The following is a 12121-nucleotide window of genomic DNA, read 5'->3' as shown; positions in this document are numbered from 1 at the left end:
AAAGCCAATGCTCCTGTACCTCTAGGAGACATTTCTGACTCAGTCACCAATAATTAGATGAGTTACTCATACACCACTGCTTGCCAGTGACTCCTCTTTGGAAGCATCAGCAAAGAAAGATATGCAAAAGATAATTTTATATAAACGTAGATACAAACAAAGAAGGCCAGCATACCTTTCAAGTCCTTGCAATGTAATCCTCGGAATATCTTTGGAATATTTTTGAAATCTGCAATGGTGAAGTGCAGGTGCCAGCAGCAGGTGGGGCCATCCTCTCTATGACTGTATAGCAAGCAATACATGCCTGGCTCTTTCTGGAGTTTGAGGACATTCACTTCAACCAGCTGGGCGGCTAATCTCCCTGCCATATGATAGTGGAAAGAGATTAGGGGACTCAAGAGTGATAGGCCAGTGGTTGCCACGTGTGAAGTCAAAGCAGAGAGATTGTTTTTAGAAGATAGAATAGTGCAAGTCAAAGCAGAGAGATTGTTTTTAGAAGATAGAATAGTGCAAGGCTGCACTGGAGAAATTGGAATTAGAAGGCTAAAGCATGACCACCAGCCGGGGCAGAGCTCTGCAGGGAGGAAGCAGACTGATAAACTCCAAAGTCCTGCTCCCTGTTTTTACCTCAGATTTCCCCCACTGGGAAGTGTTGTCTAGGTGGGCTGCTTTGGTCTGAAGTGAAGACTTTGTGAAAGGCAAGTATATTTGGAGATCTCATTATTATTTCAGGTGCTAGTGGCCACTAAGCCTATACAGAGGCACCCTACTATTAATAGTTGATGTGGTCCTGTTCTTCAGCAGCGCTCTCCTGACCATCCTCTCCCCACTCCCCTGGTGAGACAGAGGGGTTGTCTGCCTGCACGGGCCAGCTGGAGGACCTGAAGGCTTCCGCCCCTTGGCTGCCCTGCCATCACGCAGCCTGTGGTCATGGAGAAGGGTTAAAACTCCCTAACTTGATGCTTCTGTTACTCCACAAGTGCCTTCCACCAACTAATTTGAAGTAGAATGGATAATTAATTGTGTTAATTGCCCTTCTCTTCCTATTAGCCCCCATTAGACTGTGGTAAAAGACAAGTCTTCCATGGAAGTGTTTCTTTCTTTTATTCTAATAAATAAATAGCTTTGGCTGAGTTCGTGGGGAAAGTTTAGGCACCTTAGTTATAAATGCATAAATGTATTGCCTAGCAACTTAGGAAACGAATCACTAATCCTGATTTAAGAAGGAAGAGGCAGAGAGTGATCTTTAAATGAAAATGGAACTTGGAATAGATTTAGTCATAAAGCGTTTCAGAGGAATCACATCAGCTTGCTGTGGATCCACAGCCCAGAGGTAGCTCCCGCAAGGAATTGGCCTGGAGGCTGTGACTCTTTGGTTACAGACAAAACCTTTCTCAGATCAGCGGGGTTTTCCAGGAGGTAACCCAGTTCCTGCATCCGGGGAGCGCTAAGGGTTCAGTAGCCATTTGCGTTCCTGTACTGGCTCCCTGCTCAGTCTTCCATCCGGCTGAATTAGGAACAATGCCAGGCCAGAGTTTGTTTTTTGCTTTAATCGTTAATTTTTTTTTTTAAATGCCAACTTCAAACGTGACCAATGGTATTTTATAGGCTCCAAATATTCGGAACATCTGCCTCAGCAGGTGCCCACTGTTTTCTGTAGCACATACTTCTCAGAAAATTGGAGTCAGCTGAGACCACAGTCCACGTGTGTGCTGCTGTCCTTGACATCAAGTGCTCCAAGGGTGTCTTCAGTCAGCCCTCAGCCAGAGCTGTGCCTTCCTTCTGGGGCACTTTCTGAAGGAGACGCTGCTATCTCTCAGGAAAAGTCTGGCCTTGGGAGAGACTCAGGTGGATCCCCCTCATGGCAGAGCTCAGATTGAGGGCTGAGGCCAGAGGCAGATTTCTAGGCTGCATCACTTCATTACCTCCTGTCCTTCTTAGAACCACCTTATTAATTGGCTGCACCAAACAATTCTGTTCTCCACTGGCCTGGCCATCCATCTCTTCAACTGTTTCTCCACATGAAGGAAAGCAAAAGTCAGGCAAAAATCTCTCCCTATTGAAAGTAAGCTGCCAAACTGTCTATCACAAAGAAGAGGCAGGGTGAGGCCTCCCCAGTCCTTCTCTTGAGCCTTTTAAAAGCTCTGCTCTCCTTAGAACATGCTTAGAAGAAGGGCTAATTCCATATGAGGAGTCTGGTTCTAAGCTGAGGAACAACCTGTACTTCATAGTGACCTCATGCTTTCCTACTTGACCTCTTCTCCAAGGAGGAAGCCAACATCCAATCTCCATAGAGTCTATAGCTACAAATGTCCTTGGCCTTGGATCCCTCCTACATGTAGAGAATTGGCCTCACCATTCTGTGATGGTGGCCAGTACAGGAAGTTCCACGGTGAGATCTCTATCCTCACCACATTCTAGTGCTGGGGATGTGTCAAGATAATAAAATGATCTTGCTTTCCTCCTAGCTTAGGCTGTGGGAACAAGGGGAAAAAGTTTCCACAGAGAGGGAAGAGACTGGTTTGGAGTACAGATGTCAGGCCTCAATGGGCCATTTAAAAGGCTGCCCTGGGCTCCTGAGAATAGAGAGTAAGGGTCTCCAGAAACTTGTGGAACTGGGGGTTCAAAAGACAGATGAAGGGCGAGCACCAAGAATCCACTCTACCTACCTTGGAATTGTGCCCAGGGCCATGATGCTGCCACACACTATTGAAAATCCTCAATAGTAGCATCCTTTGAAATGGCCAAGAGCCAAGGAAATCCATGCAATAAAACTCACAGGGCTATTGAAACTTCTGCAAAAAGTTGATCTGTCTTATGCTGGCAAAGGATCTCAGAACACAAAATGCCAATTTAGTTAAAAGTTGGAGCTAGTGCTCTTTTTCCTGTGATATAGACCCAGATAGGTGAGGCCAAATACACCCAGACTTCCCTGCGGCACCAGCAGCCCCCTGTCCGGTGATGGCAGACATTCCACACTTGCTGACATCACACCTTTAAAGACTACCTAAATCTTAACATTTCTCTTAAGACTCACTAGTTCCTGATGTCTTGTTCTACTTGAAGAAATGCTACCTGGATACAAGAAGAGAATCATGACCTTTACTTTGAAACTGTATCTTACAGTAGAATGTTTCTTGTTTATGGGATTACTGTTTCAATTTGAGTTATTTTTGATAGAGCCATTGCATGTAGTGACAGCATACAAGGCCACAGTGAAGAATGTATTAATTTAATTTTCTTTTTTGTGTTAATTCTGTAATTGCTCCCCAACCACACCACTCTTTGGAGTGAGGGACATGAAGTGCTTGCTCGGGGTGCTGGCAGGGAAGGACATTTTGAAAGCATTTTTAGGCATTAATAGGTACATGCAGAACACTGTTCTTTAAACAACAGGTTCTTTAAGACTGTGCAATTAAAAAGTCATTAGGGTAACTAAAGCGGGTTTTAAATCTGTGTCAACTGCAAAAAAACATAAGTGGGATATTATAAGATGAAAAGCAATGGCACTATTATGGGATTTTCTTTGCTTTTTAAATGCATCTGTGTATCAGAAGGAATTTCTACCAAGTTTTGTAGCCAGGATGATGCTCCATGGTTATTATGTTCTTTGGGACAATGGCACTAAACCTTTCCTCCCACCAGTTATTCTTGGAGACAGGCAGGGATGGGGCAGAGAGTAGAAGACACAAAGAAATTCTAGAGAGGGAAAAATGCAATTCTGTTAAACTGGGAAGAGAAAGTGGGGGATGATGAAAGGGCATCGCAGGGTACGCGAGAGAGCCAGAGCTTGACGAGCGACCTCAAGCTCCAAGCCCCAGCTCCGCACCTGCCCCATTTAAGGCACGGAAACCCTCTGGGGCCCAGTTTCCTCACCTGTAATATAATAATGGTAACAGCGGCACCCACCTTATAGTTACACAGGTGGTTTTGAGAAGAAAGGATTGTCATATCCATAGGTCCCTGAATCCAGCAAGGTATCCAATGCCTGAGTATGGCAGTGTGGCATTTCCCTTATCCTGCCCTAACACCACAGCCACCACACAATCTCAAGAGAGCACCCGAGGTTTCTTTCTGCCTGCCTGCCTTGTTCTGTACCTGCCAGCATGCTCAAGGTCCTGGGTTTAATCCCCAGGACCCCAAAAGAAAAAAAAAAAAAACAGGACAAGCAAGCACAAGCCCCGTGGGGAGGGCTTTGGACAGCTCCTTGGGTCATAGTTCTTCTCACGCACAGAAAGTGGCAGATGACCCTTTCCAAACAGAATGAGCAGGAAGCAGGCTGCTTATCTTCAACTGGATGTGGAGGAATGGAAACAGTAAAATGCTTAGTAATTACTGTTTTTCTAAAAAGTGTCTGCCACCCAGACTGCTTCCGCGCACAGCACCTGGTGAGAACCTGCTCCAGGATATGACTATTTTAGGTTGTTTTTCATTAAATGAAAACATTCCTTCCAGACCTGGCGTACATTTGCCCACAGGCAGCACTTTGGATCACTTTGAATGTTGCTGGTCTAGAACACTATAGAAGAAGGAAAGCAACTGCTTCCTAGGTTACTTGTCTTGGTTCTAAAGTATGATGGTTTCAAAGGAAAACAATGGTCATTTGTGTAATTTCTTCCAGAACATAATTGCCGAGCATGAAATTCGTAATATCTCCTGTGCTGCCCAGGACCCAGAAGACCTCTCAACCTTTGCTTATATCACAAAAGATTTGAAGTCCAATCACCACTACTGTCACGTGTTTACGGCCTTCGATGTGGTGAGTCCTGCCCTCCTGGGACAGATAAAATATCTCCCAAAATGTTCCTGGATTTTGTTGAAGGCTCAGCTTGTGAGTGACACATTAGCTTGGCTTGTTTATTGGACTAAGGTATACCAAGAGTGTTAGTTTTCTCAGGCAATCATAATAAAATACCACAGATTGGGTGTCTTAAGCAACAGAGATTTTTCACACATTTCTGGAGACTGGAAGTACAAGACCTACCTGTCAGCCAATTTGGTTCTGAGGCCTCTCTCTCCCGGCTTGCGGATAGCTGCCTTCTCACTGGGTCCTCACATGGTCTTTCCTATGTGTATAGCTGTCTGTATCCAGATTTCCTTCTCTTCTAAGGGTAGCAATCAAATTGGATTAGGGTCCATGGCAATGGCCTCATTTTAACTCAGTCAACTCTTTAAAGGCTCTGTCTTCAAATAGCATCACATTCAGAGGTACTAGGGGTCAGAGCTTCAAAGTACAAATTTTGAGGTGCCACAGTTCAGCCCACACTAAGGGTTACAAAGAACTTTGGCAACTCAGCTTTTCTTGGGTATTTCTGTATTTTCACTCTTTCATTCAATTTAGAACTCTACTCCTGCCTGGATCTCAGTTGTCATTATTCAAATACCAACTTCACTTTTCACATCTCAGAAATTCTTTTTCTCCTCTGGTAAAAAAAAAACACAGGAAAGTTCTTTCCATCTATTTGTTCCTTAACTACAGCCAACAGTTTCTCCAGTAACCATTCTGAGCACTAGGACATAATGGGTGTGTTTGTCTCTGCAGTATTTGCAATTTTCTGTATTGGATAGTGGTCAAATTAGACACCTACAAGTAATAATTGGGGACTCCGAGGTCTGGCCCATATGCTCATTCAGAAGTTAATCTTATAATGACTTCCTCATGCAGTCACACCACTTTTATTCACAACTTGTCAGTATGCCTAAAAATGAGTTCATATATTACAAACTTGGAAAATGAAAACAATTTAAGAAGATGATAAATACCCACAAGATGGTACAGATTGCTCGAGGCTGTCTCTAGTGCAGAACATTGGACGTTTGCAGTTGCAACAGACAAAACAGATACGACTGTGACCCTGGAGTAATTCATAATCAGAAGAATTTTAAAATGCCACTTCAGTTTGATTATTCGGCTCTGTTCACTAGATTTTAAAATGTAGAGATTTAGAGAAACAGACAGAAGTCACATGTGATGTACTCTTGGGAGGCCAGCCTGTGGTTCAGCGCCATGGGTAGAAGACCATTTGAAGCAATCTCTTCCATTTCTGACAAACACCATAAACCAAGGCCAGCTGTAATCCAAAACTGACACCACCCTCCAACCTGTCAGGTTTATGCTCGTAGCCTTTGTGTCCTGCTGCATGTTGCTCATCCCTTTTAGATTTTTAAAGATTGAAAATGGGAAAGGATATTCATGGACCTTTAAAAACATTCCTTCTATTTTGGGAAGCATGAGAAGAATAATATAAAAACAGTATGTGGTAACAGTAAGGACTGCAAAGCAAAGCCCCCCCCAAGGCTGCTCTAAAAATCTCTGGTTGTGTTTATTTGTACAGGATTAAAGTGTTGATTAAAGTCATTTCATTCTGGGTTTACAAGGACGTGCAGCATTAAATTTCTGACGCCTTAAACGTAACCTGCCACTGTTGTGAAATGCAGTTGCTTCTTTGAACAGTCAAATTTCATTCCATCCACGTATATTTTGGGTTGCTTGTAACACGTCTCTCCATGGGAGTTGGATTGCTGTTGTAGACAGAGCAGGCAGACCAAGTTCACATCCATGATCAGCTACCTCCTCATTCCCCGGTCTTTGACAAACTTTAAAACTTTTTCAGAGTCCCAGTTTCCTTACCTACAAAACAGAGACAAGGATCTGTGTCCCACAGGTTTTCACCAGACTGAAATAAAAGAACAGGTGAGAGGCCTACAGTGTTGGTTCCTTTGCCATCTCTTCCCTCTCCCTGCCTGTTGGCATCTGCTGACAGTCTGTCCCTTTTTCTGCTAAAAAACAGATAAATTTTCCAGAAGCACATTATCAGGCAGTTTTTCCACTGCCATTGTAAAAAAGACTTAAAACACAGAAATAAAAAATTAAAATAGAAGCAATGGAAAGAAAGTATTGAGTCCTCAGAACTTACTGCCTCTAAACAGTGTTTTTAATGAACATCATCAGAAATATTCTGTTGCTTTTTCAGGATGATTTCAGCCTCTTCCTTGAATATTGCAGCATTTCTTTCAATAAAATTGATTTTTAGGGTAATATATAATTTGCTTTCATGAGAGTATGAAAAGCATTGTTCTATATTCAGACTAAAAATGATACCTGTGGGCCATCTGCCTCCCGGGTTATGTGACACCAGAATATGCAGCTGAAATTGCAGGGGGGATCATCAAACTAAAACTGTTTAGTTTTATGATCAACATAATGTCCCTGATTATATTTGGAAACTGTGTAGAGAATTGCTTCAACTTTTATCTTTTCATCCAGATGTTTGATTTAACATAGACATTCACTAGCTTAGGATTCTCATATCTGCTCCAAAGGATTTTCATCTTACACAGATCTGCCATTTTAATCCTCTCTAGGTGGACACAGTTTGTCTAACTTCAAAAATAGTAACAAAGGCCAGCAGTCTTGACCTGGTCCTTTGAGCAATTCTGAGATACAACAAGTTTTGCTTGTGCTAAAAAAAAAAAAAAAAAAAAAAAAACTTCTTTGAGAATGGATTTTATATCTTTATATGGGGCAGTTCAATATTTTAGTCCAGTCTTAAAGCCTTCAAATTCTTTTGATGTGAGTCAGTCTCCTGGGATGCCCCAAATGACAAATTTTTTTTAAAAAGGAATTCCTTATAATACCTCAAGTACACATTTAACCTTTGAGCTGTTATGAATGAGTACACATACATTTTAATTTCAAGGTTATTGTTTCTTTGACCTTGTAGATCTTTTATGGGCTCCATTTTTATGTACTCTGATCACATTTCACGTGTTTTTATCTGCTATCCTCAAGAAAATTCAGTGACATCTAGGAAGTTTCCAGTTTATGGATAGTTAAATTTGAAATTCAGAATATTTCCCCATAGAAACTCCGTGGTCTAGGAAGGAACCACAAAGCCCCCCTATAGAAGCTCCAAAGTGAGTTTGACCTGGTTTACATGCTACAGGACCCTGCAGAGCCCTGCCCATGCCCAGGAAGGAGAGAGTATGCTGAGCTGTTTCTCAAGTTTACCTGGCCCTGGTAGCCTTTTTCAGAGAGCACTTCACAGGGCTGCATTCTGCAGAACACTTTTGGGAAATGTTACACTGATTGAGTTCTGTTTCCTTGACTTAGAATCTATGATCAATTCAATTTGTAATATTTTCAGTTTTAGATGACAGATACATGAGCAAGATGAAATGAGGGTCAATGTGTACCTACAGGTTGGCACCCTACTCTAGAACCTTACTATCATGGCAGCTGATTTCTGTTTGCATCACTGAATGACCAGGCCTGGAACACATCTCACCTCCATAAAAGGTTTTCCCACTCCATGATCTCTCACTATCACTGTTCTGGACAGTGATGTCTTAGGGGAAGAGGTAGCAGTAGGGATGGGTAGAAAAGAAGGACATCTTTTGAGACCAGGAGTTGTGAAGGTTAAAAATTGATTCATCTTTTGCCTCCTCCGCTCTTATCTCAAATGGGATTGCAAGAGTGGGGAATTGAGATGGGAGTAGAGGAGGTAAAAGCTCCACTCCCAATGACCACCAGATCCCAAGGCTATGGTCATCTTCCTGAGAAGGCCACTATGGGTAAGCAATAGATACAACCAAGGTAATTGGTTGTTTAATTCACTCAATCTAGAGTACTCAGTAGTAAAATTGGTATAGGTAGATCAAAAAGATTTTGATGCATTCTCTGTGAGAGTATCAGATGTGCTATAAAAATTTGGGAAGGGCCTCATTCAGTAGTTTCAAATATTGAGAGATTTTCTTGTTCTTTTCTCCTAAGTAGCATTTGAAGCCACGCCTTTGCTGCTAGACCCTTGCTAATTCTCATTTCTCTATCAAGAACGTGTTCGCAGTCTCCGGTATTTTTAACCATGCCCATTTTTCTCTTACTGGCAACTCCCAAAATCTGTCCTCTCCGTGTGCAGCTCAGGTGAGGCTGAGACTGGCTCAGGAACGTGCAGGGAACATTGAAGTCATGGTGCTGGTAGGTGATGCAGGTGGGAGATGGAGCACCCTCTTCCCTGTGCTTTCTTGGCTGAATGTGGGCCACAAAAGGACCTAAACTGGAGAGACAGAAATGACATCATGCATGAGAACATGGCCAGCCTCCTGTGATGGCTTGCTGTAGTACTCCACCACCAGCAGGTACCCAGCAAGCAAAAAATAGGGAGAAAAATTCTAAGTCAACCATACTGCAATGTCTTAGGTGAAAAGGGAGCAGAATGGGAGGGTAGAAAAGAAGACTGTCTTGTGAGACAAGGAGTTGGGAGGGTTTACAATGGAGCCAGCTTTTACCTCCTCCACTCCCATCTCAAATGAGTGGGCCCTACATGGCACGTGGCTGTGGGTCTGCTATGAGGTTGTTTCTTGTTTTTTTTTTTCATCAGCTTAATGATATCTAAATTCCTAAACTTCTTAAACTCAGATTATTTTGGTAGAGTATTGAGGTTCCTGAAGAAGATCGTGTATGGCTTACATTGCAGTTGGCCCACAAAATGGGAAATCAAAGAACTTAGTAGTGGTGCCGATGTTAGCTGACCTCTGACCACTAAATTGTTTGTAGAGGTAGGTGGTCACTTTCATTCTATTTCTCATTTTCTCCAACTGAAAATGGCCTCAACCTATTTGACTTTGAAAATAAATGGCAATCTTAGAGAATGTGAACATGTACAAAGCCCTTAAAACTGAGCCATCGTGCATTCCCTGGCTGGAGTCCACAGAGGTAGTAGAGCAGCAGCCACAGGGAAATCGGGAGCCACTCCCTGGCCTGTCCATCTACCTGGCATTCACCAGCAGGCCAGGAGGGACCTCAGAGCTCCTAAGAGCAGCGATGGTCCTGACTCAGTTAAAAGACAGCCTCCCTTGGTCCTTCTACACCAACACCAACACCCCCCTAAAAAGAGTAGATACGTTAGCACCACAGGGTTTCACTTACCCATATCTGATCTCCACTGAGAATTAACAAGGCCATAAGCCAGCCACAGGGGCAGGTTGCAGAGATTAATCTCTCATCCTTTCTTTTTGGTGGATGTTATCAGTCGACTAAATCAATTACACTTTTTGTCAATTTAGAAAGAAAGTGGGCATTCTGAGATTTTTTTTCACAGATAGATTGTTTTATAGCATTTGCTTATATACAGTTACTCTTCAGTGTCCTGGGGGTCTGGTTCCTAGACCCCCTGTAGGATCAAAATCCACAGGTGCTCAAGTCCCTTATATGAAATGGGGTAGCATTTGCAATAATTTATGCACAATCCTCTGTATACTTTACAGCATCTCTTAATAATTCAAAATGTCTCATACAATGTCAGTGCTATATAAATATGTGTTCTAGTGTATTGTTTAGGAATAATGACAATTTTTAAAAATCTACATGTTTAGTATATATGGAGTCTTTTTCCAAATATTTTCAGTCTGATGTTGGTTGAATATACAAATGCAGAACCACCAATAAACAGAGTTAACTGAAAAGAAGTGTTAGGTTTAGGATGTGGTCTTTGGAATCAACCTGGTTTCGAGCCCCAGATTAGCTTTTCCTAGCTTCATAGTTTGGGCAGAAATGTCTTTAAGCCTCAGTTCCCTTATCTGTAAAATAGATAACCACCCCTGTGGTTATTGTAAGGATTAAGTGTATTCTAACAGGTGGTGTTCAGTAAATCTTAGCTGCTGAGGATGGTGCATATAGGGGGAACAGATACACTGATGTTGTATTCTTGCTGTCAGACCCTGGGTGAGGATTTACATCCCATACTTTGGTTTACAACCTAAGTTTGCTGCTACAATGTCCCACAGCTGAGGAAAGAAGTGAAAATCCTTATAAATGCATTCCTTTATTTATTGCATGTCTACCATGAGGCAGGCACAGGTCCCTGATCCCCAGGAGCTCAGAGTCCAGTTGGATAAACAGGACATAAACAAATAATTATAATAAAATCATAGCTATGCCATCCTGGAGTTGTGCCAGCACCCAGCAGGGCAGCATCTCCCAGAGGAGGAATGTGCAGGCTGAAAGCCTAATGTTTAGTTTGTGTGAACATGTGGCAGGTTTGGAGGCATGACGGCTCATGAATTCACCTCAGAAGTATGAGCTCTGGGAATAATAAACAAAGAAAAATCGTTTATATTTAAAGTTGTCCCTGTACGTCCACAGATTTTGCATCCATGGATTCAGCCAATCGCAGATCGAAAATATTCAGAAAAAAAGTTGTATCTGCACTGAATACATACAGACTTTGTTTCTTGTCATCGCTCCCTGCATAATACAGGATGACGAGTGTTTACCTAGCTTTTACATTTTTTAGGCATTGTAGATAATCTCGAGGATGTGCATACGTAATATGCAAATACTATGCCATTTTATATAAGGGACTTGAGCATCTGTGGGTCTAGGTGTAAGGGGCTCCTGGAAACAATCTCCCCCATACCAAGGGGAACTGTACTATGACCACCAAACCAAGGAAATGGACCTGTCTATTTGAGAAAGATTTTCAACAAGAATTGAAAAAAAAAAAAAAACCTTAAATTTGGTGTGCACCCTGTTTCCAGGTCCTCACAAGTTAGTAAAAAACTCACTACAGCTTCCGCTAGGACCTTTTACTGTCGAAAACTGGTGAGAGGTCAAAATCTGGCGCCCCTCTCTCCTGTTCACCCTTTCCACACATCCTTGCCAGGTAACAGAATTATGACTGTGCCCTTCTGCCCTAGCAGGCCAGTCCTCTAGATGGGTGTGAAAGTCAGCCATCTTAGACAGTGGTTCCATGAGGACAAGTGATCATAGGCCACAGTGTGTGATCCCCGTGGAAAACCTGGACTGTTACAAGAAAGCAAGTCATGGCAGTGAGCAGATAGCTTCTGTGCTTTGGATGAGGTGTGACATTAAACCTTAACAAATACTCTTTCAGAAGTACAGCTGAAGAACTTGTGATGGCGCATGAAACCCACTCATGGTATCATGTAACATGAAAAGCAATCAGGGAGCTGCACATAAACTATGATTCTAATTTTGTCTTTAAATATAAATTACATATATATACAAATATTTATATAATGCATAAAAGCAAGATATCAAATAGAAAATACACCAAAAATAAAATACACTTTTTAAAATATAAGAAAATAAATAAATATA

At 42.2% G+C, this 12121-nt stretch overlaps 1 protein-coding gene across 20 annotated transcripts in view; it reads left to right on the top strand.

Annotated features, from left to right (window-relative positions):
- ANKS1B (ankyrin repeat and sterile alpha motif domain containing 1B) overlaps window positions 1-12121 on the top strand; it is a gene marked incomplete at its 5' end in the record, with an annotated part of 1127620 nt that overhangs the window by 1102365 nt on the left and 13134 nt on the right. For all 20 annotated transcript variants that reach the window (XM_081311098.1, XM_081311097.1, XM_081311094.1 and 17 more), the window contains one exon: window positions 4622-4759. In XM_081311098.1, the coding sequence (XP_081167224.1) occupies window positions 4622-4759 (138 nt within the window). The remainder of the gene's footprint in view (window positions 1-4621; window positions 4760-12121) is intronic.

This window comes from Spermophilus citellus (genome assembly GCF_964194105.1).
Source record: "Spermophilus citellus genome assembly, chromosome: 10".
NCBI lineage: Eukaryota > Metazoa > Chordata > Mammalia > Rodentia > Sciuridae > Spermophilus > Spermophilus citellus.
This window is presented reverse-complemented; position numbering and strand designations above follow the sequence as displayed.